The 26627-nt window shown below is 35.5% G+C and overlaps 1 protein-coding gene across 4 annotated transcripts in view; it reads right to left on the minus strand.

The window, feature by feature from the left end:
• Positions 1-8586: 8586 nt before the first annotated feature.
• GABRA1 (gamma-aminobutyric acid type A receptor subunit alpha1) overlaps positions 8587-26627 on the minus strand; it is a 43030-nt gene continuing 24989 nt past the window's right edge. For all 4 annotated transcript variants that reach the window (XM_068697739.1, XM_068697738.1, XM_068697741.1 and 1 more), the window contains 5 exons: positions 26152-26234; positions 21713-21856; positions 17143-17295; positions 14277-14479; positions 8587-11407 (listed from right to left, as the gene is read on the minus strand). In XM_068697739.1, coding sequence (XP_068553840.1) covers positions 11099-11407; positions 14277-14479; positions 17143-17295; positions 21713-21856; positions 26152-26234 — 892 coding nt within the window. In that variant the 3' untranslated portion in view covers positions 8587-11098. The remainder of the gene's footprint in view (positions 11408-14276; positions 14480-17142; positions 17296-21712; positions 21857-26151; positions 26235-26627) is intronic.

Below are 26627 nucleotides of genomic sequence, written 5' to 3' on the forward strand. Positions count from 1 at the left end.
GAGTGTATCAGAAAGAAAATCCAGTTCAAGTAATACTGCACAGAACTGTGTAATTTTTGCCAACATGGTCTGAGACCCAAATTTGTTCAGGCAACCCCATTTTAGTGTTTCTTACAAGATAAGGATGAGATACCTGGTGATCATATGCTCAGCCACATTAACTTTCATAGTTCAAATGATTTAACTCTACCTAGGTGAACATAGCTTGAAAAACAGGTTTTTAGAAAAATCAGAAGACCTTCAAACCCAATATGCATCTAAGACCATTATCTTAAGAAGCAAGGAGGAAGATGGCAAAATAGAGTAGCAAAGCAGAATGCAGAGCTCTACCTCTATTGTAAGTTGCAATAAGCCTTTTAAAGCCTTTTAGAATCAGGCTTCCAGGATAGGGATGTAATTGATTCACACATATGAATAACTTGCCAGTTTTCTCCATGGGAAATTGGAACTGAGATCTGGGGTTACTCATGGAGTGCTACTCTGAATGCTAGCTCATTTAGAATTGTGGTCAAAGTTCAGACCACGGATTTAGAGAGATTCTCCACAGCTGTGCCTGTGTTCACAGTTTGCTCAGCCAATGCATTCACAGCAAATCAGAGGTGTACTCTAGCTGGGTAGAAGAAATGGGGTTGGAAGGTACATCGGCCTCAAAGGTTGTCGTGCCTGTGTCTCAGTGGCACTCTGCAGTTATGCTCAAACATGCACTTGGTATTGAAGATACTTAAATATACTAAACAACAATACACACCAGATCAGAAAAATTACTTTTAGGGTATCTTACACTGTGTTATCAAAATGTTAATAATTACAATTTGACAAATAAGGAAGGTTTTCAGGTTATGTGTACTGTTGCACCACTGAAGTCTATGAAAACAAATTCATAAACTTACTAAATTAAATTTAATCAAAATCACCATACTAGCAGCTGTCAAGTAGTGGAATGTTGTACCTGACCTGAAGTGGATGCCAAACCCTAAGCTTTCCATTTATTTCATCAGGTTTAGTAGGAAAATGTTACCATTTACACTTCTCAAGAGATTATGTAAAATGGCATAATTTGCATGAAGGCTGTTGTATTAGTAGGTAACTAGACAATAAAACTTAAGCAAGTACAAATGAACACTGAAGCTAAGGATGAGAGAAGAACCAGCTGAAACTAGGGAGGAAGTTAACACACATGTGTATTTATATATATCTGTATCTCTATACTTATAAACTATTAACAGTATTCTAATCAATTGATTACAGGGTTAGTGTTGTTTCATTAGGGTTGACAGAGCCCAAATCATCCCCCTAATCTGAGCTCCAAATATACATATTTAATACTAAGATGTTTTGACCAAAGGATGTTCTGCCCTTGGCTAAGTCCCGGAGATGATGCAAATTTGTCTAAGGGTCAGAATGTTTTACATTTCCTCTAATATTATCTATAGAAATATCATAGTGTATTTTGTACAGATATACTCTACCACTTTTTCCCTGAGCAAATTAGGAGAAATGGAGGGGGGAAAAGTGTTCTCAAGTCACAAAGAATAAGATCTTATATTTACTGAAAAGCAGCCTCACAGTATCGTTCATGGAAGATTCCCATGCCATAAGGCAACTGGTTGTATTTAGTAATCTTCTGCATCAGTAGCTTTGCCTTTTGGGCTCTGAGATTGATTTTCCTTATCTTGGCACATCTTTACAGCTATGTCCCTTGACCTATTGCACTGCACTTGCCAGTAGTGGCATGAGTAGCAGAAGAAATGCAAGTCAGACTGGTGATTTCTGAGACCTCAGGGCTTGTGGTTTCATGAGTAAACAGAGTTGAGGCATTTATTTTAAAATATATTACAGCTGGGAAGCAGTCACACAAAAAGCTGTTCAAATTTCAGAAACTTTCCTCTTCATGGAGAAATCCTGTGAGTAGGAATGTGTCTACCCTCTACGTGCTCAACTCCTAGTAATTTTGAACATATTTTAGAATTCTGCTAAAGACTTTATAAACTATGTGAGAGTCATCTGTCTCAACCCACCCACTCCTCCCCCCCCCCCCCCCCCCCCTTTTTTTTATTACAGAGACTTGCTGGAATAAAAAAGCCTCCACAATCCACAAAATGAATTCCCGTTTTATTTAAAATTTCTTAAAACTGTCTTAAGCCACGCTATTCTCTTGTATAGTATTCAGTCATGTGGGGCAATAGCTTCTGTGAGGATTGTTGCCCTGTGTTTGGAGCCACAAGGGGAAACAGGACTGTTTCTTGCAGCCTTATCTTTTTTAACGCTGTCCTTGTGATGAGACCACAGAGGCAGCCCCATGCCAGGTTTTAAGATTTTCCACAGAAACCTGTGGCTGGTGTGATCCTGCCCCGTGCTCGGTTACTCCTGTTTGGCTGTGGCTAGGGGACGCTGGGCGATGCAGGAACTGGTGGCTCAGGCCACTCTGGGCTCCTGGCTACTGCTGAAGCCCTGACCAGACCTGGAGTCATGAAGAAGCAGATCTGACAGCTGTGGCATTGCCTCTTCCCCTCATATACAAATGCATTTGTCTGCTGTTTGCCAACCTTGTTTGACCTGTGTTGCGCTGCTTCACCTTTCACTTTGCAGCCTCCTTGTCTTCAGTTCCTTCTGGTCCTGTATAGGCCAAGGCGTCCCCCCCCCCTCCCCCGAACACTTATGAGAACAATGTGTCCATTGTCCATTCCTATAACTGTGCATAGGGCTAGAACCCTTTGTGTAGTGCTTGAAGTAATGGAGTTGAAATCTCAGACAAGTTTTTCTCTGCTACAGTACAAAAACTAGTAATAACAGAAAGAAGGTATATTTTTGGTCTGGGTTTGGGGACAAGGCATATTACAACTCAGTTTCTGCTGTGTTGGTTTTCTGTTCAAGCTGTTGACCTTGAAACAAGTTTTCCTTACTTCACTGATGCACGCTGTCCAGTCGCAGTTATGATGTGAAGTGGATGATTATTTTCACTGACCATGGTTTCAGATACCATCAGCCTTCATATCTTTTAAACATTACTTTCTAAGCTATTGAATATTAGATATAATAAAACAAAATACTAGCTAATAACCCATCTAGCTTGCCTGCTCTACAGAGATATAATTGCCTGTCTGACATTTTTTAGAGCCAATATTTACCTTTATCACTGGTGTCTCCTGAGACTTATTATTCATGTAATTCCCATTAAGAGGCAGTAGTCTGTTGTCTTACAACTGTTGTTGCCAAGTACATGGCTTACTAATAAATGTGTCAGATTATGCTATATCAGAGAATTATTATTTATCTCTATACATTTATAAATAAATGAATCATGTTTGTTTATAGACTTCTTTTCACTTAGTTCTTGCAGTGGCCAAATGAAATTGCATTTCTTCAGGACAGCTTCAAGAAATATGACCATATACTACTTTCTACCCTTTGAATCTAAGGCTGTAAAAAAAATAACATTCTTACTTTTTAGAAGTCCTACTTTGCAATGGACTGAGAATGCTCTTTAAGTTGGGGGGGGGGGGTACTGAACTATAAATGTCAGGCTCCACAGAGTTTTGTGGCAACCCTCAATATCAGTCTTCCAGTTCTGCTTTATAATTTAAAAAAAGCTTTGAGAGTGGCATGAACACAACTAGAATTTTTTCTCTTTCAGACACCTGAGACACAGGTTTCTGTGGAATGCCAATGCAGTATTCATGGCACTGGTCCTGTGCCTACCAGAATAAGATTTTTAGCCCATCCATGTACTGGCAAAATACAAACTAAGAAAAACTGAACTTGCTGCAATGTCAAAGTCTCTGCTTTCTGTTGCTTTCTCTTAAATATTATTTAGCGGCATGGTATGCTTTAAAAGTCATTCTGTGTATGGATAGAAATATGAAGTAAGGTTTTCAAAAGCACCCAATACTGGTTTTATTCTGCTCTTACCATTTGAAAAGATTTTTGTTGTGTTATATAATTATTTTGCTAGTACAAGACCAAATCTATCTAGGAGAAATTCTGTCTAGGAAGTGTGTGAAGCTGTTGATAGTCAGGACTAAAGCTGGAACAAACCTCCAAATGTGAATTTCTGGTTTACCAGGTTTCTGTAATATCCACAATCATCTTTCTCTTCTGTTTCAATGTTATAAAAACTAATTTGCTCAAAATTTAAACTTCTAATGACAGGAGTTGCAAGCAAAAATCCTTCCATTCAAGAACCAGAATGGAAGCGGATACTCTCAGCCCTGCTACCTCCCTTGAAAAAGAAGGCCAAGGAAGGTTAGAGGCATTTACAAATAAACATAGAGATTCAGTAACTCAATGACCAGGGAAAAACTCCTATTCTTTCTTAGAAGTGTGCTATTAAAATCATGGGTGAGAAGCTCTGGAATTATCTTGTGGAACTACAAAAAGACTTTTCTCTGCTGGGAATCTGGCAGAATCTTTTATCTGGCATTTACATATGGATGTAGTAAAATAAGCATATTCAGGTGTGAAAATTCTGGCTTTGCAGCTATCTAAATATACCAATGTATATATATTACTCATAATACACAGTGTATCCTTTTAAACTGTTGAAATAGTTGTGTTCATTTGTTTTCTGTGCCTTGCTGCAGAAGAGACGCTTAGGAGAGAAGATAATTGCAAACAAGCTGGTAAACACCCTGATGACCCAAGGACACATTTTGCTTAGTCTAAATTAGCCAAGCTCTTACAAATCAAGCAAAATAGGGAGGAGATGATGGAAATATGCAGAAATCAGCAGGCTGACTTACAGTAGGTGTTGTTTTCAGAATAGCTGTGCATAGCATATTTTTTTTCATCAAAGCTTACTTTAGCTGTCTGGTATAAATGAAGAAGCAAAATCCTATCAAGCCCTTGCTTTTATATTAATCTGCATATTATTTTGTTGTCTCCATGAGGCTTAGCTGAACATTATGAGTAGTTAAAACAGCTCTAATATGGCAGTATGAAACAATTTTTATGTAAGACTCCCACACTGTTGTGGGATGTACACAATTACCTTTTGGGAACTGTGTCCCTCATATCTCCATGCCTGCTTTAGCCCGCCTGACAGGAAAGAAAGGAAGCTGAATTTCATGGGTGGTTTTTTGCTTGTATTTAGAGAAACAATATCAAAGGGGGAGGGGGGGGGGGGGGGGATGGAATCTAAAAGGGCTGCTGAAACTAGTGAAATTGTACCATTTTCATCTAAAAAGTAGGTGGTGTCTTTTGTTGCTTAAAACCTATTCCAAAATGTTACTTAAATATTGCTTAAATTTTTGCCCCTATGGCTGGTACTAACAATTGGCAGAGATATCTCTACTTCTTTCTCTATTTGTTCCTTCCCTTATTGAAATTGTGCATTCATTTAAAATGATCCTTGTCTACTATGATTTTTTTATGTTTTTGTAATATTTTCTTTTTTTTTAAGAAAAGGTAAATCATGAAGAAAATAAGGATCTTTCTATTGTAGACTCACTTGTTTTATTTGTGATTTTAGATGACCATGAAATATTTTTTGTTTCATTTTTTTTGATGGAGTTTTTCATATCCTTGTGGAAAACTTGTTACATTAATAAATGTCTACAAGGGAGAAAAAATCCTAGAGGCTTATTTAGAAGTGGTGTTCTGCTGTTGCAAGCAGTGATCAAATAGGAGCTTTAAGTTTTTGATATCTTCTCTGTTTTTAAACACCTTACATTAATTACCTAGTGGGGGGATGTAAAACAATAATGTAGTAAAGCAATCATGTAGTAAGGATGGTGCTTTCTGGGCAGCAATCAGCAAACTGCTTCTAGCCAAATTCAGTACCATAGTCCTAGTTCAGGTTTTAGGCTTGTACAACTTGAGTTTAATTGTGTCCTTCATATATGAAAGCACTTGGAAAGAAATTTTTCCTATCTGTTTGTACTCAAATGTCCTTGTTTGGAGCCAGAGTCCAGCAAATACATCTTTCCTCCCTTGAGACTACATTTAAAAATCAATGTAATTTGGTCAGTCAGAAGAAGATTTTTAGGGAGGTCACATCTCTAGTTTTTGGGTGAAATTCCTGTAACAGACAGCTGTGCTGCAAGTGTAGAATCTACTCAGAGCATCTTCAAGTGCCCTAGAGCAATTGAATCAAATGAGTTTACCAGTACCTGTGAAGTCATCCTGCCTGTTGGGATGGGCCTGTAGCCTGAGTGAATGAGCCTATAGAAACTTGTCATTCAGAGGCTTTTACCTCTCTCATTGTATTGTACAGTTTGTAATCAGATGTAACCTGACAGCAACAGCTTGACAAGCTGATAATACACTTCACTAGCAAAATTCATGTGCTAAGAATGCGAACACATTTATATTTAAGCTGTCTCCTTTATGCATAGTAAGTTTTTTTTTGTTGTTGTTTTTTTTCTTGTTTTCCCTTTTGTGGAAAAGGAAATTCCTATTACCCTATCCCTATTACATCCCTATTACACAAAGTCTGAGATCTTGAGATTTTTTGTCTTTTAAAATGTAGCCAATATTTTTCCAGCCTCTAAGAAAAAGTTAAACTTTCCCCAGTCACACTAATTTATTTGGACAGTCATTTTGATACAAAGCCAAAGCTGAAAGAATTTGTCTTATTATTTGCTCCCCGAAGCCTGCATGCCCCATTTTCTGACTGTTAGTGTTTCATAAGCTTTTATTATTTGCCATATTGGTGGAGAATACGAGGAGTTAAAGAGAAAACAGTTTTTCTCAGGTTACCCATCTGTCAATCCAAGCAAGCTAATATAATTAGTGTTGTTGTTTTTTTTGTTTTTTTTGTGGTTTTGCTTGACACTCCCAATATTAAACATCCCATCAAAACATCAGAGTTCTTTGCCTTTGTTAAACCTGTCAATAGGTGTGGCTTATGCACATGCATTTCTGTGACTAAGACTGTATAAAGTATGGCTGCCCTTTGACACTGACTGCTTGGGCTGTTGAACCAAATGGCTACCAGGTTGCTGATGGATGCTTCAGCTAAGTGCAGGTATGCACTTTGATAGCAAGTGAAACACTTATTCCCTCAGCCAGACTTGTTCAGCCTGCTGTACTAGTGTGGCATTGAGTGTAGCACACCGAATTACCACTTGAGATTCTGATAATGTGATCAACTCCAGAAGATCAAGACAAGTAGAATGTACATCAAAAGAGGTTTATTTCTGTAACCTAATGATTAGGTTATCCTGGCCTGTGGACATGGTCTCCTTCATCATCTCTCCATTTCCACGAGAGGTGGCTTATGACTGAGAGAAAAAACATTTTATCCTCTGCCAAAAAATAAGGTTACAGAAGGAGACACCAGCAGATTTCAAATTGAGCTAATCTTGTTCTCCCACATTTTTTCAGTAGCTTCCCAGAAAAAATAGAGGATTTTCCCCTACTGATGTAATATCATAGAGCAATGCCACGTTGGGGTGTCATTCTGGACTGTCTGGTGACTGCATTTGTCATCTGGCAGAGCTGTTTTTCCACTCCGTGAGGCTGAATGGTGCTATATGTTTTTCTGAGTCAAGTCCTGTTTCATCTTTGTATTTTTCACTCATTTTACTCAAGTTCTCAGACATTCTCAAGAATGTCTGAGCAGTGATAAAGGAGGTGGGGGAGTCTTCATGTATGCTCTGCATCTGGCATGTGAACACAGGAGGTGGATGTTCGGTGTCACTTGCCACTTCCCTACTCCTCCAGAAAATTCTGTGTGGGTTTCCATAGGGATTCAGCTCTGCGTAGTTAGGAGGAGGCAAGGAACAGGGATTCAGACTGCATGATTCTCTTTTCTCAAAATAGAGGAAAGCAGAATAATTTATTTATTTATTTATTTATTTATTTTTTGAGTGAGCCCATACTAATGCTATCTTTCCTTCTACTTTGGTAAGTTGCTTTGTGAGACTTAGTTTCTTAAGAGTACTGTAAATATTGTTATATACATTTATGAGAGTCTTTCCTGCTTTGGATCCTTTGAAAAATGCCTACCACTGGTTGTTTTTCTTCCTCTACATAAGAGCATGAGGCTTGCTCCCAGGAACTTTCCCAAGAAAATTTGAGGGCTGAGTGCACTTGAATGACTTTTCCTGTATCTGTATTCTTCTATGTGGAAAATAAAGACTTGTAGTATTTTTAAACTATACATGCACATGTCTAAATGCTATCCCCATAACTCATTAAATAAGTGAAATAGTGTTATTTTATACCACCTGAGGTCCTGTCCTAACAGTCTTTCTTAGACCTTAGATCCATATTTATATGACATCTATAATAAAAAGGTCCACATCTTTACTAATGGTCTATCAGCCAGTTTAGGTGGGAGAGATCATATTTTATTCTCTTCCTACCACATATCATATTCATTTTGTGGTACTAAACCTCACCAATTGTTCATCAGATTCAATTCATTGCTTTACTGGAAATACATAATGTAGACTGAACAATATTTTTTGAAAGTCAAATCAGATTTTGGAAATATTCCTGTTGAAAACACTGAACAAAAAATTACAACCATTAAACTGCATTCATTCCAAAAAATCCACACAAAGTTTTTTGAATGAATAGCTGTTTATACAGCAATGCGTTGCAAAAAGCAGTAACTAAAGAAAACCAAAGTAAAACATTCACTTTCATTATTGAACATTTTTAGCTTTATTATTATAATAGAATTACAGTCTGACATAAAATAAAGAGCTTTTGCTAAACTCTGTAAAGCAATACATGCTTCTGCCATAAACAACCTCTATTAGATTTAGGTTTTATTGCCACATCACTGCACTGAGGTGCAATAAACATTCAATGTCATCTTTTTAAAATTATCCCAGGAGTAAACAGAAACTGTCCTCTATAAGAGTGTATCATTATTTTCAAGGAAGACTTACTATTATTACATGGTTTAGCAAAGCACTGTAAAAAAGCTACATTGAATACCTTATCTTTGATAAATTCTGCAATCAAGTTTGTACAGTATAATACTATTGGCATAGACTAACAAACTAAGAGGTGATATTATGCAGTCGTTGCATAGCAAAAAGCAGACTAGTTAATTAATATTCACATCTAATGTGCAAAATGCAGACCAAAAGGTAGCTATGAATTACTAGAAGGATAAAATGCCATAAATGAACACACTAATTTAACGCCAAAAATAACAAGATAAACAAGTACACTGAAGTTAAAGAGCCATAGTTTATTTTTTCTATACATATATCTACACATGATACCAGAAGATGAAAACATCCCCTTTTAATAAGATCCAATCAGATAACTTATCAAGTTTAGACAGGACTAGATGTTAGACAGTGAAGCGTTAAAAAGAATCAAAAAAAAAAACAAACACACTAAATAAAACATTAACTATTTCTTTTCTTTTCTTTTCTTTTCTTTTTTAACATAGAGAATGTCAACTTTCTGATTTATTGAGAAAGTTTATAAAACATTGCCTGAAACACGCCTATGAAATTTGATTTTCATTCGCAGTTTCTCTGGAGGTCCATGTAGTATTGTTTTAAAATTCATTCTGTACCATGTATTATGGTTTTTGAATTGATGCTTGCACCATCATTCTTCCCATCTCTTTGAAAAATCTTTATCTGAAATTTTATTTCTAAGAATCAGCAATAGCGATACTGTCCAGATTTTTTTAAGGGAGCACAGTACCTGTAAAATGGACATCTTGTATTTAAAGCCCTTACATATTGTTCCTACAAATATATTGCTACAGTAAAAATGAAATGTTATAAGTTTACTCAATAAAATCTATTTTCCTGTACATTCTTTTGTGTATGACTTCTGTTTTTGTATTTAATGCTACATATATTACATCACTTATTGTTAACAGTTATGTATCAGCAAATATAGCAGTAATATACAGATGAACTTCTGTCTTAATATTTCACCATTTTTAACCTACCAAATATAATCCCTTCCTTTATTATTTATGCATGACCTGAGCAGACCAGTTGTTAATCTAATAGTAAACATCAGATGACATTGTCGAATTGCAAACTACTGTACACTTAACCACTTTACAAATGGAATTAATTCCAAGCACTTTCTATGTATTTTTTTAGGCTTTCCAGGACCAATACTTTTTTCTTCATCTAAGCTCTAAATATGTTTTATTGAGTGTTAAGTAACATATTAAGAGCTAAGAGGTGAATCCTAAACAATGTTTTAAGATCAAAAGTTTAAAAAAGTAAAAAAAAAAAAAAGTACAATCTCATGCTGCATATTTACATATATTATTTAAATACTATATTCTGTCTTTCTGCTATCCATAAATTTCAATCTAAAGCTTTTTTAATGTATCATTTTATAAAAGAATACATTCAACATCTAGAGCTTGCGACTTTTTTTTAACTCTCTAAAACATAATGATGAAACCTATCTGTAAAAGCATCCAGGATTTTTTTGGATTACACAGGAGATAGAGGGGACTTGGGATATGCACTTGATTGTGCAACTCTTTTTAAATCTAGTCTAGTGACAACTCAATGCTTAGAACAAGACTTCAGTAAAACAGCAGATTAAAGCATTTGTTACCATTAGATCTTATGTGCTATACAGTGATAAACTGTACCTACAGTGAATAATTTCCCTTTTTCTTTAAAGACCATTTAATATTATAAATCAGGTGGTTTGGAGTATAGAAGGGACAAAGGATTAAGAAAATAACATTTTATGTTATTTCAGCAAGGATGTGGCAAATGGGAAGCTTTACATCCTTGAAAAGATTATAAACAGCAGTTGAATGGTACAGCATAGTATATGCAACATGGACTTTGTAAAGAATACTATCCTGCTCCTCACAATCCATTGAATAAAAATATCTTTTTCATGTCCATATACAATATCTCTTGGGGACAGTCAGTACTTAAGGTATCTAAAATGCTTTCCTTTTTTATTATTAGATCTTTCCCTGTTTAGGAATCAGTTTGTTAAATTATATAGCATGTATCGTTCTCTCCCTTGGACAAAGGGTTTTTACGTATACGGATATATTTTACTTCTGGTTAAACGAAGAAACCTTTATTTTCTTTAAGACAGAAGCAATGAAGCAAATGGGAATTACTGTATGTGAAAACTGAAAGCAATTCCCAGAGCAAAAGACAAAACAGAGCTAGATGAATAAATGAGGTTATTGGTGGGGAGTTGGGGCTTTCAACTGGGGCTCCCGGTTTAAATAGGTAGCCCAGTAGACTAAATTAAAGATTCCAAAAAGCAATGGGAAGGCTATTCTTGATAGTCGATCAATTTTGCTGACGCTGTTAAAAGTTTTCTTGGGTTCTGCAGGTTTTGTTTCTGTCTTAACTTCTTTGGGCTCTATTGTTGCGCTTTTAGCAATGGTTGCCAGCCCAGGGTCCCTTGCAATATTAGGGGTGTAGCTTGTAGCTGCAGCTGTGTATGTGTTGTTTTTCTTAATGAGAGGATCCTTCACTTTCTTTGGCTGAAGAAAGAAGAAAATATTTTATTCGTACTGTTTTCTCAATAGATAACAAACTGAAAAAGCACCATGAGCTTTTGCAACAAAAGAAGAAGTTTATACCACAAATTGTGATAGGCTCTAAGGAAGAAGCTAGTATTTGGGCACACGACTCATGCAAAATATTTAGATGAAGATATGGACAAAATCATCAGTCTGGATTACTTGTATTAGTTAAACCAACGTATGTGATTGATAAACTATAATAAGGACTTGTACTGATAGCTAGGCTTACTGATACACAAAATTACCTTTAATGGTAATTAGCAGTGATGATCAACTCAGAATTCAACATTGCCTTAATCAAACAAACTTGACCAGGCCAAAAGCTTTAAAAGACACTTAGTTTTTAAATGTAGCTTTTCAATGTTTAAACAAATAATGTTTTTTATAACGCATTCTCACACAGTTCATACATAAAAATATGCAATACAAATATAATGTGATCATGCACTAAAAGAATGAATTATTTAGGAACAGGTAAATCTACTGGTCTTTTTACACTAAGGATACATGCCAGAAGCATATGAATTAAGGAAAACAAAATTGAAGTTCATGTTTGAGTGTTACAACTGGTTCCTAATGGGTGAAATGTCATTCTGAATATAGGGCCCGAAATAGCTGTTCAATTTTTTAGTGTGGTATAGACCCAGTACACCTACCTGTATTGCTAAAGCAATAACATATTGAAAAGCTTTCAGTGGTGAACTATTGGAAAGAGTATCTAGATTTTCAAATTGGTCCTTGTGTTTTCTAGTATTTTAGTTAGGAGAGAAAAAAAAGTCTTGTGTGGGGATCAGCTGGAATTCAACTGTCCAGGTTGCAGTCTGAACCCTTCTTCCAGCACTGCACAAGGATAAATATAAAGAGATATACTAGATGGATAAGGAGGTGTATAAAAAAGCACCATTTACGAGGAAACAGATTTAAAAAAAAAAAAAAAAGACTAGAGGGAGCTTAGAAAATCATTAGGCAGTGTTTGCTCCAAAAAGCTAAAGCAAATGTTGATCATTTAGTCCTCTAGAAGGTAAATAATAATGCTATGGGTAAAGAGAAATAGCCACATGTGATTTTTTTTTTTATTACATTATTTCACTAAACAGCAAACATAATTCTGTTTTCAACTTGCACCTATCCCAGGGAGGGAGTGTTGTTTTTTTTTTGTTTTACTAGTTATAACAGATCAACTATAGATATATAGCTGTATAAACAAGCCAGTAGTTGGCTTTAGTATAAAAAAAAAAAAAAATCTTGTTCAAGTGGTGAACATTTAAGGAAGCAGAAGCGTTTCTTCAGGACACTTGAGAGTATGCAGAAAAGCTGCAAATGCATCCAGACAAGTGGAGAGAGGCTTGTAGAAGCATGATATAGAGTCCTGCACAGGAAGGAAATATGTGAATATTTCCTGAATATTGCGTATTTAGTGTTGTTTTTTTTTTGTTTGTTTGTTTGTTTGTTTTGCTTTGTTTTCCCAAAAATAATAGTTTTATTTGAAACAAATGAAGTGGCTGGTAATGGTAACTTATGCTACCAGGTAGGCTATGTTCAAAAGGCAATATTTAATATTCAATTATTATGTTTTATTAATACCACCTATTTTATTAAAAAATAGATATCATGAAGATAGGGGCAAAAAAAGAAGCAAATAAATTAATTTCAGTAAAGTAAAAAAGTTCATCAGTAACTGAAAACTCAATATTAACAAATTGTCATGAAGCTCAATACCATACTTTTAAGTTATTTCACTTTGTTCCGCAATACTTTTACATTTGTTCTCATCTTGTAAATGTCTTAATTTTATTTCTGTTCTCGCATGGAGAGTCTTATGCGACTAAAATAGGGGACAAAAAAGATAAAGAATATTTATATATAGGCATACATTCCTGAATTAAACACATATATTCGCATACCAATGAGTAACATCTGCTCCTTCAAATATTTATTCTGCTGAATCTCTAATCTGTGAATGTTCATAATAAGTAATTAGGAAAGTTAAAAGTCTCTTTCAAGATCTCTTAAAAAAAAATAATCAAAATGAGCTTCCTCACAGAAGGAGGTCATGTGATATTTCATAGAAAATCAGAAACTTTCTCTTTCATCCCGTACGCACCCTCAACAGTTTGATGCATATGTGATTTACAGACAGTCTAATCCCATACCAAAGGAGTCAATGTGATGTCCTTCATTTCCTTGAGGAATGTGTGGAACAGGATTACAGAATGACAGTCAGTGCTTTCCCCAGAACAATTCAATTTCTCCTATATGCTAAGAATTAGGAATAACATTTTTCTGTTAATAGGGAAAAAAATAGGAGGCAAAGGAAAGAAAAGGCTCTTTAGTGATCATGGTTATACGGTAACTCTCTTGAAGTTTAAGCCATACAATACGAAAACTCTCAAGTACTGCAGTCACAAGATTTTCTTTTACGTCTATATTGAGGCATGAACATTTTCTCTTGATGAAATATTAGAGAACGAATTGCCTTCCCTTTAAAGAAAAAGTGTCTCCTTCCTGCTTATCTGCACAAGTCAAAATCCCAGAGCCTGTTTGCAGAAAATGTTTTTTTCTCTTTGAAAAATCAGAGACTATGCATATTTTTTATGTTAATAATAGCACTAAATATCATCCAGAGAAGAAGACTGCATATTGAGGTACTCAGTGTCTAAGCAATTATTCTGTATGTGTGTGTGTGTGTAGAAATGCTGTGTGGGTTAACATGAGGAAACTTTTAGAATAACTATTTAAATTGCACAGGAGCTCTAATAGGCTAAAATATACGGAGATCATGCATGACATAATATGACCTGTTGGAATAAATATTAAGTGGTGTTACCTTTTCAGGAACGACACTTTTGCCATCCCATGCATAACCTCTCTTTGTGAAGTAATTCACTGTTGCAAATTCGATGAGTGCAGAAAACACGAAGGCATAACAAACCGCTATAAACCAATCCATAGCAGTGGCATAGGCCACCTTAGGTAGTGAATTCCTTGCACTAATGCTCAACGTAGTCATTGTTAGGACAGTTGTTACTCCTGAAAAACAAACAGTTTTTAGGTCTTTATATGAGTGGCTATATTTTGAGTTTCAATTCTCAACTACTACAATAGAAGTGAAACTCTTATTTCTACCCCTAATTTTTGTAGACCTCTCCACTTAAATTCACTTAAAATCAAATTTCAATTTCTGTGGAAGTTGCAGGTTCTTCGTAACATCTCTTCTATACCTTTTGTTCTTTGACATTGTTTTAGTACAATGGTATTTTTTTTTAAATGGGGATAGAAATAATATTTTGCGTTTTGGACTGGATGCTACTTTATGCTTCATGGAACTTGAGGAATTATTGTTGCTGTTCCTTATCCAAGCCCTGTGAATTGCACTGCAGATTTAAATATTTCATATTTTTAGTTCTTTCTTGCAACAGTTCTAAGATAATAAAATATAAACCTTAAAAACGTATTGTTTTCATGTTACTCGGCCTGATTAATGGTAGTTTATGTAGCATATGTTCCTTCAAACCTATACTCAAACATACTAAGCTTTATGTGATATATTCCATATATTTAAGTTGATGGCTTTAGAGATCTGTCCTTTTATTTACTGATTCACTGAAAATAGCAAAGAACTTATATAAGAACAGTAACAATGCTTTTGTATTTCTGATATCCGCTTGTCCCATTGCTGCTGACGCTTTTTTCCTTAGCTGGCAATGGAGCTTTCAGTAAGTGGCAGGGCTGTGTTGAACTCATTCTGCCTACAGCAGCTTGAAAAAAATCTACAAGCGTAGGCTAGATGTTTACATCAAATCGTATGTCCACAAGTTACCTTGACAACTGCAGTGTCACATATTGAATGTGCTTTGCTGGTACATCTTCACTGCACTGAGTATTATTGAAAACATGCAGTGGTCTAAAACAGGGCAAATAATGAACAATGTATTTATGTACTGGTGTAAAGAACTTGAATTTTTAGTGCCTAGTGAGGAAGCAGTTTCTTTCCCCAAGAGACAACCTCATCTCATCTTTGACTCATTATTAGTGAGCTTATATTTCTCTTATGTAGTAGCCAAGCAGGTTTTATAATTTATATGGTCTGTGTTAGTAAGAGTGGGCTAAAATATCTAAGCTGTGCTTCTGTATGTATACATGCATGCAAAATATTGTGACATTTTTTCAGTCATTAGGAAATGAAAAAACCTATCTTGTTATGTTACAATAAAGCAAACACAACACTATTTACTAAATAGTGCCTTCTAAGAGGAAAATTTTGAGATATCTCAAGATAACAGCTGCAACATCATACAGTATTATTTATTATTCATTATGAGACTAGAAAATTTTGTTCTCCATCTAGGGACAATGAAGTATGGCATTGCAAAGTGCTGATCTGACATTTATTTTTAAATGGCATACGCAAAGAGAGATAAAATAGTTACAACTTCAATAGCTTTGAGTACAGAGGCTCATAAAAGTCCCAGATTGATTCTCAGTGATAAAACTTCTGAACTAATTTTAGACATTAAATCATATTATGTAAATCAAATTTAATTTTCTTGTGCTTTAAACCATTCTTTTGTAAATGCAAATCCATACATCTACAGAAAGTCTTTACTTGGTTCATGAGGTCTAAGGTTATGCAAGTTATGAATTATTTCCAGAGGCTTTGGGAAACTAAAGCAAAACTATGAAGAGAGCAAGAGAAAGGTCAATACATATAAAAGCAGCTCTTGTTCAACAATAGCTGAACAGTGTCTGCATGTTTCTCAACATCAGGCCTTGTTATTCTCTCCAGTTTTGCTGTGTACACTGTAAATACATAAACTCTTTTCAGCAAAGGAGAAGGGCTCATGGCATCTTGCCCCAGCACTGTCCCAAGGCAGGGAAATGGGTCTAAAACCCCACTTGACTGTGTGTTTTTCCACCTCCTCTGCCAAAGATATTCAGGCCTCCCACAAAAAGACTAGGTCACATTTCAGAAATCTTAGGTTCTATTTTCCTTAACCAGATTTGTTATATATACATATAGATGTGTATATATATATATATATATATATATATATATATATATATATATATATTTTAACCATGTGCTTGACTTGGATTAATAGCTTCAAAAAACATGCTAGTTGTTTTTTTTGTTTGTTTGTTTTGTTTTTTCCTAATTTTAAAATAAGTGTTTACAGGCAGCAGTTAAAACACTAGGGACCAACTGTATAAACTTAGAATCCCTCAGACTTCCTTCTTACTGCATTCATTAAGTGCATCTTTTCACTGCTATAAACCAAATAGATGATCTCTGATTTCAACAGGAGACAGCAGCCTACAAAAGGTATTTTCAAGATAAGAATTTTCAAAGGACCAACACCCATTGATTAAAACTTTTTGACAATCCCCGCCATGAAAGCCATTGCCATTTATCAGAAATGTTTTATTCATATATTTATTGTTTTGGAAAAGTAGAACGGGAATAGATTGTTTGAGACATTTTCAGGTCTCTTTTTACAGTCAGTTTAAAAGCTTTGGAACTTGTATCAGCTTCTGATGCATCTTCACAATGGAACACGTTAACTGTTGTGTACTGCACTGTGTACAGACTCCTCCTGTTCTCCAATATCACATTACACATAACCAGTTTTATCACAAAATTTCTTAAAATTATCTGGCATGTGATTGCCAAGGAGTTTATAGGTCTTTCTTACCAAATACAGTTCTTGCTGGAACAGATTCTCTGTTAAGCCAGAAGGACACCTGTGACAGTATCACTGTCATGATGCATGGCAGGTAAGTCTGAATGACAAAGTAACCAATCTTTCTCTTCAAATGAAAATGTGTAGTCATAACAACATATTCTCCTAAAAAACAAACAAAAAAACAAACAACAAAAACAGAAAAAAACATTAAAGCTTTTATAAATAAACAAATTACAAGACCTTATAGGAACTCATTATATATATCTAATTTTATATAGTTATATAGTTATATAGTTATAACTATATAGTTATATAACTTTCATTGTAATCACTACTATTATAAAAATAAGAAGACCCCAGATCAAATTGGGTCAGCTCTGAAGAAAATATTTAATAATAAAAGTTCCACCATTTAATAATAAAGTTCCACTAAAAATACAAAACTAGATAGTTCTGGGAAATGCTAATTAAATTAGCATCCTTTTCATCTTCTTCACTGAGTACTAAATAAAAGTCTGCATTAACTGGTGGCTGTTTAGGCCTCTTCTGAAAGGTTTTATTCCATTAGAGGATGGAAACACACTGTAACATACACATGTAATCATCAAACAATGACTGAATGGAGACAGGAAGTCAGAAATGTTTCAGTAGGGCCAAGCTGTAGTTGTAATTGTTGATGTGATTATGTTTGTATTATCACTGTTTGTGCTTTATCTGCTGTGAAGATTAAGCATCCCTATACCGCTAATTCAGTACCTTACTAAATTAATATTCTCTCCCATAGTAAATGGCCAACACAAGAATAATGTATAATATTTTCATTACCGGTAACTTTTAAGGTGCTATAAGAATATATGATCTGGGTATTCCAATTACATACAAAAGGCATCTTAAGTATTTATATAACTCTATAAACCATTTCTTCCAGAGGACAGCAAATATTTACAGATATTATTGACAACATCATTGAAAACAGATTTTGAGAAACAGTATATAGACTGCAAAACCTATACTTGTGACATATTGTTCACCGAAGATTGATTCTTTATTCAATAGACATTAGCTTAGGAAAGAAACAGGTGGAAATGTGACTGGATGAAAACCTCTGCCTAGATTAGAGATGATGTGAAATTGCCATTTCACATTATCTGGAAAAAGACTGTTGCACTTGTACAGGAGAAGAGACTGGAAAGAGACTGTTGTACAGGAAAAGCTTAAATTGGATTGAAAAACTATGTCTAGACATTGACTGCTTATGTACTAAGCATGTCAAATGCCCTTTTCTTTAATTCAGAGTGTAAAAGAACATTCAGTTGAACAATATTTCTCAATATATAACCCTGAGGAAATCTTATTTATAAGACGTGACAATACTCCCTGTATGTTTTAATATAAAATAGAAGTCAGTAGCAAAGGACAGAAAAGAGAACCAATTAAAAATTGAGAGCTAGAGCAAAGGACATACAAGGAAAATCTTTCAGAAAATAGGACTTCAGGAACAGCATGGGGGGCATTGACTTGATTATTACCCATTATTCTGTAACTTTCACCAGAACAACCAGCAACAGAGATTATAATTTTCTGAAGGGTGCCAGTCTTAGCTAGAAAAAACAATAATTAAATTTCATCTACTATGATATGTCATGGGAAACTATTTTAATGCAATCAGATATAAAATGTTCACAATGATGTGTCAGAATTAATTCAGTGATTATAGCTGGCAAGCTAAGAATATAGAGTGAACACACCACTCTGCTCTGAAGCTTTACTTAGCTGCTTAAATTATGAAATTATTTTTAACCCCTGGAAATTGAGAACAAGATTTGAAGCATGAAGGCAATTTAAAATACAGGGACTACTCTCATCTGTTAAGAAAATAGTTCTGAGCTAGAAGTCAGTTAAAGGTAATGCCATGAGCATCTCAGGCAAAACATAGACCGAGAATAATTCTTACAGTTCAGTTATAAGTCAAAAACATTTTTGTAGGTCTCCAAAATACCAGTGGACTGGAGTCATTTATTAGAATATAATACATCTGTAATGGGACTTACTTAAATAACTATAAGAGACTAAAACACTCCAGTTATTTATGGAATCTTCAGTTTCCCATATTTTGTCTTTAATTAAAATATATGGCCACGTGACCACTACTGACCACTGTCCAACTTCCAACCAATTCCTCTTCCACTCCGAGAGATGGGGTTGCTCAGCCTGGAGAAGAGAAGCCTCTGGGGAGACCTCATTGAAGCCTTTTAATACTTGAAAGGGGGCTTATAAAAAGGATGGAGGATCCTCTTTACTCAGATAGATAATGAAAGGACAAGGGGGAATGGTCTTAAAGAGGTCTTAAACTAAGAGATTAGACATTAGGAGAAAATTTTTCATTGTAGAAGCAGTGAGGCATGGGAACAGGTTGCCCAGAGAAGTTGTGGATGCCCTGTCCCTGGAGGTGTTCAAGGCAAGGCTGGATGGGAGCCTTGGGCAACCTGAGGGGGGTTGGAGCTAGATGATCTTTAAGGTCCCTTCCAACCTGAAGCATTCTATGATGAGTGAATAACTAGATTGTAAAAGGATTTTAGTCTTTGAAAGATTATCTTGAAGACAACAACAATTGCAGACCTCTTTTCATGAAAAAAAAATCAGATTGTATTTATCTTGTTCTAGACCCCGAACAAGAAAAAAAGACCCTTTTGCCAGATGAGTCAATCTCCATCCCTCTAAAAACAGGGAGGGATTTCACAGTTTTCATTACGTATGTCATGTCTTAAAACAGAGATGATCAGAGGATAAAGATGTGCTGGAGGATTGTGTTGAGATAGCTGCCCAGCTATTTGAATGTGGAGAAAGGCCATTACCCACTTCTGACCCTGCCACTATTTTGGTGAGGGCAAATGTCAAGAAGCACTTTTCCTTGAGATATTGAATTTGCAAACAATCAATGTTTCTTCCACTGTATATGCTTATCAGGTGTTAATTTAAGAGAATTGCAAGTTTTTACTAAAATATTATTTAACAGGCTTGGTTTTAGTTTTGATAATCATTGTATTTAAATTTTTGTAATGTTTTTCTGCATCTAAGCAATAGCATATTTGTTTTAGTAAATAATAACACTTCATTTAACTTTATGGATTGGCATGGTAAAAATTTCAGGCAGAAAAAAGGAGGCAGAATTCAAAACTATGAAATATCATGGGCAAAGGAAATGTAATTTAGTTACTTCATGGAAATATATAAAGAATTCTTACACTTAGGTTTGCCTTAATTCTATTTAAACACCTATTTTCTGACTATCTTACGAATTTAAAGGGTGCTTCTCACAGTACCATCTAACTACCATGAATTATATCTGCTATTATCTGTTCAGTTTAAATATGTTCCCAAGTTGGAGTCTTTTCTGACTGTCCTGCTGCCCTTAAAATGCATTGGGTAAGCAGGGAATTGGCAATGAGCGCAAAAAGGCAGCCATGCAGGTTGCTGTGGTCTCTCTGAGTGAATAGCCTCCGAAGAGAAAGAGCAAAGAGCTCAGGACCCTTGCAGTCCCTCACAAATCACACTGACTTGCCAGGAAAGGGCAGGTGAGGTGAATTACTGGCTCCAAAGAAATCAACAGGAATATTTCTGTCTGTGGCCAGGCCAAAAGTTCTCACTGCTTTTCTTTCTCTTTGACCAATGCAGACCTCAGTGCTCAATAATGAAAGTGGTGAATCTGTGGAAGCAGTTGTGTTGATAGTTCTTATGTGAAGTCCTTATTTCTGCCATCCCACTTACTTTTACGATTACATCAACAGAAGCTTCCAAACAGTAACCTCAATAGTGGTCCACTGGAAATTTTAGTCTATGAGAAAATTTGTTAGCTTAATAGGCCACATGAACATATACTGAGAAGCTAAATAAAAAAATCAGACACAAGTTAGGGTTCACCTTAAAGTGACTCACTTTCCTTTAAATATTTGTTCACTTTATGAATGACAGATTAGAAAGTTTGGCATAGGCAGGTACTTCTTCAGTTCCATTACAACTGCAGGGACAGTCAGAGCAATACAGCTATGTCTAATGGAGTGCATCCCTCTGATTTATGGAACATTAATTCCAGTCAATACTTCAAGATCTTGTTCATGCTCGAAGTTCAGTTTATTACTGTATTCAGATTTTTGTGCCTTTCCAAAGTAATAAAAAACTATCAAGCAAACAAAACAACAACAACAAAACACACCCAAAGATTAAATTTTGAAACAGCAAATGCAAAGTGCAAAATTTTTTAGCCAGCTTCAACATTACACTTAACTAATACTTTAAACAAGGACTATATGGCTGTATTTGTGTATCTCAGTTTTAATTGTTTTGGAGTAAAAGCTAGTGGCAGCATTAAGGTACTGAAATACTATGTTTGGATGTTCCAAATGTTTTGTTTTGTTTTTTAATTTGGTGACATTTTTTTTTTCACTTTCTAAATACCTCCTTACGAGACTATATGCTTTTTTTTTTTTTTTTTTTTTTTTAGCATCTTATTTCACTGCCTCCAAGAATATTATCTTTGAGATCTCATTTTGCTATAAACTGGTAACCCTTTTTCACAAACCTGTACTGGACTGAACAATTCCAGAGTCCACAGTTTGTCCAAGCAGGTCATACTGGTTCAGTCGAGAGCCATCTTCAGCCACAACCACTGATCTTGCAGGTTCCCGTGTCCATTCATACACAACCTCTGCTCTGGTATAAGCATCTAATTTAAAACGAATACACTGCATTTCAGCTTTTGTCCATCTACCGCCATATGTCTTTAACAGAACAAGGTTTTGAGCAGTACTCTGAATACTTAACACTCTGTAATCACTTGTAGAAAAACCATGATTAGCATACTGGAACTTTCTGATTATGGGGAATATAAGTGATTTTACAGGTCTATCCATACTATGATCAGCTAAATAGCTGCTGTAGGGCTGGATTAAGGTTCGCCTTCAATGACATTGAAAGTCTTTCTCTCCCTTACATCATTCCCACCTATATAAAATCTGAATAACCAGAAGGGAGAGTTAGACATGGAATTTCATGGTCATGCAAGGACTCCAGCTCTTATTCTAATTTTTAACTACTATAAAGATAGACGAGCCCCACTATTTTTAATTTGTGGTGGTTTGGTGGTGTCTGGGCCACTGTCAGAAAATAAGTCCTTTTCAGAGTAGCTCCAGTGACTTCTCCTTCAGCCTGGCTAGAACTCTCCATTTTGTCATCACCCTCTCACGGTGCCTTTGCTGTATAACAAGTATAGCAGATAGTTCTGAGGCTGCCTAGGCTCACATGAGTTTAAATCACAGTGAATCTATTTTCCTGTCTGGTTATTTCTGAGGAATGCTCACACTTATTCAAGTTTACCTTTATTGAAGTCCTAAAAAGAGCAAACAAAAAACACTGTATTTTCCAGGCCCAATTAGTCTAGCATGTTATATAGATAATTCAGTAGTATCCTACATATATCATCCAAGTGTTTTGTGCTGTTATTATTGTGTTATTTCTGTTACTTAATGAATTAAACTATACATAACATTTTTTACCTTAGTATTGTAATATTCTTCTGCCATTTTGTGTGGTCTGCAGTCTGACAGCTCTTGCTTTGAGCATTCAGGGTGGGAGTTAGTTGTCTACATACAGACATTGAGTGTCATTCTTGGCACCTAGGAGTATCCAAGACATGTATGGGACTGAATGTGTGATTAGAACCTACATAAAGCTTGCACCCACCAGAGGCAGCTGGAAGCCAGATGGGACATCTTAGGACACATAAAATCGTACTATAAATGTGTGTATAGGTGACTAACTGACTCCTACCTGCAGGATGAGATTTTCTCTGTGTGCTTTCAAAACAGGCAAACAGGAAAGGGAAAGTAACAATTTGATTCCCTTGACCTCATTTGTGAGTTAATAATTTTATCGTATCAGTGTAAGAGATAACAGTAATTAAAGAGGTAGTTTTGAATGGAGTGTGCTGGTAAATTAATTGCATGGTATTTGATCCCACATTATTTAAGTGGAAGGTTACTTTTGCCGTCAGACATCTTATTCCCTAAACACTATAACATATACTTAGCTCTTTTGGAAGCAGTGGTAAATGCAGATCTACTTCTTAATAACTCTGACCTTAAAAATAATAGCCACAGTAAGTACAAGAATTGGCCTGCTAGTCTAGCCAAATAAAATTTAAAAAAAAAAAAAGAAAAAAAAAGATAATATTAATATTAAACTTTCAAGCATTTTACTTGTTTTGGATCACAAGAGTAGTTTGGAAGAGAGGGGACTGATTTCCTGAGCTACTGGGAAACAGTGGATTAGGATTCAGAGGGAAGGCAGCATGCTCACCAGTGCTGGAAATGAGCTCACCCCACCAGGTTCACTTCTCCATTTCCATCATGGATGGTCTGTTCTCCCTCCTACCTTCAGCATCCAGTTGACACATTGCATAAGTTCAACATACCCTTTTGCTCCTTTCGGTGCTGCTTTCCAGAGTGGCCTTAGTTTTAAACTGACAATCAGATTTTTGTGGGAAGAGCTGAGGACAGCAGCTGCCTTTCTGATTTTGTTATGCCAACATATGGCTTTTTGTTGTTCCAGAAGCCTCTTTAGCATTTGTCACATTGTATTTACATTGGAATAACCTCTAGCTCAAACTGCTATTTTGGCAAATCATTTTAGCCTTGGAGCTGGGTCAAGCATTTGTTGGCCTCTACAGTATGGACAGAGTCCATATATGCCACTCCTTCAAATGTGAGGCTTTTCTGAATCCAGCTTCAACAAGAGATGAGTAATAGTGGAGGATATGGAAAAACTCTTATCCAATTTAATTCAAAACAAACACTGCTGGGCAAACACTACCTTGGGGAGCTACTAAGTCTGGTATTGTAATCTGCACAAAAAGAGTGTCTTTCATTACAACTGAAGGTCTTTTACAGTAAATTCTTCAGTCCATTAAGATGAATTTTATGAATTGCTTTAGTTGTTTGATAAAAACGTCAAAATGTATTGAAAGGAGATTCCTACTGAAAATCAGCAATTAAATTTAAGAACTGTTCTCTTTTTATATGTACAACTGTGAGACCTGTTTTCACTTGCCTGAGTCTAGCCATTTGTCCAGTGGGAGATAGTTCTATTTGTATCAATACCTAAGTATTCAGACAGAAATATTTTATAATCTGATAACTATGTTGTATAATCTAATGGGAAGGATGGGAGAGACCCATATTTAAGGTCCTCTTTTGGACGGTGAAGTCCCCAAGCAGCAATTGCAGTAAAAGCAGGTTGCGGAAGGCACTCCCCTAGATTAGAAACTCCTTTTAAATTAGTAGCAGAAAGCAAAGGTTCCCTGAAAAGACCTTGATCTTGTCTCATGGCCCTTCCCAGCATTTGGACTTACTTGTTTTGTTAGCTGCTGCTAAGAACAGCTGTCTTGAAGGCCATTTGTGTTCAAAACACAAAAATACTCTAAATAGCCTGTAAAATATAATGGCCCATACCTGCATTCTGAAATTAGAATGTTAATATTCACCTCTGAGTCTGGTGTAGAAAATGATATTTCATTTAGAAATAACTCTGTGGGTTTTTTTTGTTGGTTTTGTTTGTTTGTTTGTTTTTTAAGAAAATAAATGTATATAACAGTAAAAAATACAGAATAAATTTAGATAGAAGTGTAAAATTCAGTCTGCTAGTTCACCTTTATACAAAACCTCTTGATGGTTTAACTTTATGTTAGCAGGTTTTATGCACAAGTACCCATCTTCCTATCTTCCAGATCCAACATGCAGTCAGCATAAACTCCCTAATGTGCATTTCAAGAGAAATTCATCTCTGTGACCACTTCTGATGTAACTGGGATCCTGGGTGATTCCAGATGCACAGATCTGCTGTTATTGGTCCAGGACCCACTGCCCTATACTAATTAACATTTTCCCCTCATCTGTTTCACAGGAGATTTGGAAAGATTTATTGGAAGTGCTGTAAGAAAACTTAACATTCAAATAGTAAACTATTCCTGTCAGTTATACTCCAACTTTGTATGAGCTTTTTGTTCTGTATATCTTATCTAGGAGGCTAGCAGGTCTTTAAAGACAAAAGGTCAGTCCTTTCTCATTGTAACCATAGAGCTATTCAGCCCAAAGTAAGTTATCACCCTGTCTGGTACCACTGGAAGAATGAATTGTGTTTTCTGTCTGTTGACTTCTAAAATGTATCAAGCCACTAAGTACCTGTTATCAGTGAAATGATCCATTTCTACAAGAAAAAATAGCCACTGAGGAAACAATTTGTACACTATTACATTTTCCACATATTTTTTCTTCTATGTTTGTGTTGAATCAACCAGAGTAAAACAACTCTTCAATTTATTTATTTAATCTTAAAGAGTTGTAGCAGGGATTATATTTTTATTTATGGAAATAATGTTTAAATTTGAAAGTATCAGTTACAGGTTGGCTACAATTCAAATCAAAATTTGGGGGAGAAATTCTCGATTTATTTTAAGTGGTGTCAGTTATTACTCTGATTTCAATTACATTATATTTGGTCAGTGTGTTCCCTAATTTAAGGTTAAAAATGTTGCAAGTGTCACAAACCTCCTAAGAGAGTCCTACATTTTCCGCTTCCAGATGTGTCACATGATTGAAATATGAATGGTATTGCAGTCTAAGACAAAATTTTGTTCTAAACATAGTAAGACTATGGTAGCAAAACTATTTTTACCTAAACCAATTGAGTTATCCACAGTCCATATTACTTCTCTCTAAAATTGATTTAGGGACTTAAAAAAAAATAAAACAACTGTAAGATTAATGTTTTCGAAGCTATTTTTCTAGAAGTTGAGTGTTAACATTTTTCTCTTTGTGAATGTCCAGGTATGACACTGGAGGATCTTTAAGACACATATTTAAGACAGAATAATACACAATTAAAACCTTGAAGTTTGCCCAGTTGCAAAATACTTTTTTAAAGTGGCCTTAAAATGGAGAAACCTCAATTTAAAAATAAACTTACAGCTTCCAAATTTCAAAGGGCAAGCATGTACATCCATAGGAAAGTCTTCTAAATGCATTGGACACTCTGCTCTCACAGTCAATCTATAATGTGAGCAAAAACACAGATTTATTCTAGTTACATAGAAATAGCAAATAGACTTCTGTAAAGACACATAGCAGACATTATACTATTTTTATGTAATTAATAAACAGCTAGAACAGGCCCCCTCTAGGGGTGCTGACAGGCTGACAGGCTACGTGTGTAAACACAGGAGTGGGACTGAGTCTGCCCCCTACCTTGGCTTACTATACAGCAGAAACACACTCAGACTTGTACCTTGGTGTGAGGATTAAGTTCTCTTAGAAACTAAAATCATTTCCCTGCTGCTGTCACTTAGCTGGCCCATTCTGGTTGTTTGAACATTTGCTGAAGTCATTATGATGCTATTGGCTTGGATGCAAGCATGTTGCTTAATATGAGAGGTTAAGTAAACT

This window comes from Anas acuta, chromosome 14 (genome assembly GCF_963932015.1).
Source record: "Anas acuta chromosome 14, bAnaAcu1.1, whole genome shotgun sequence".
Taxonomy (NCBI): Eukaryota; Metazoa; Chordata; class Aves; order Anseriformes; family Anatidae; genus Anas; species Anas acuta.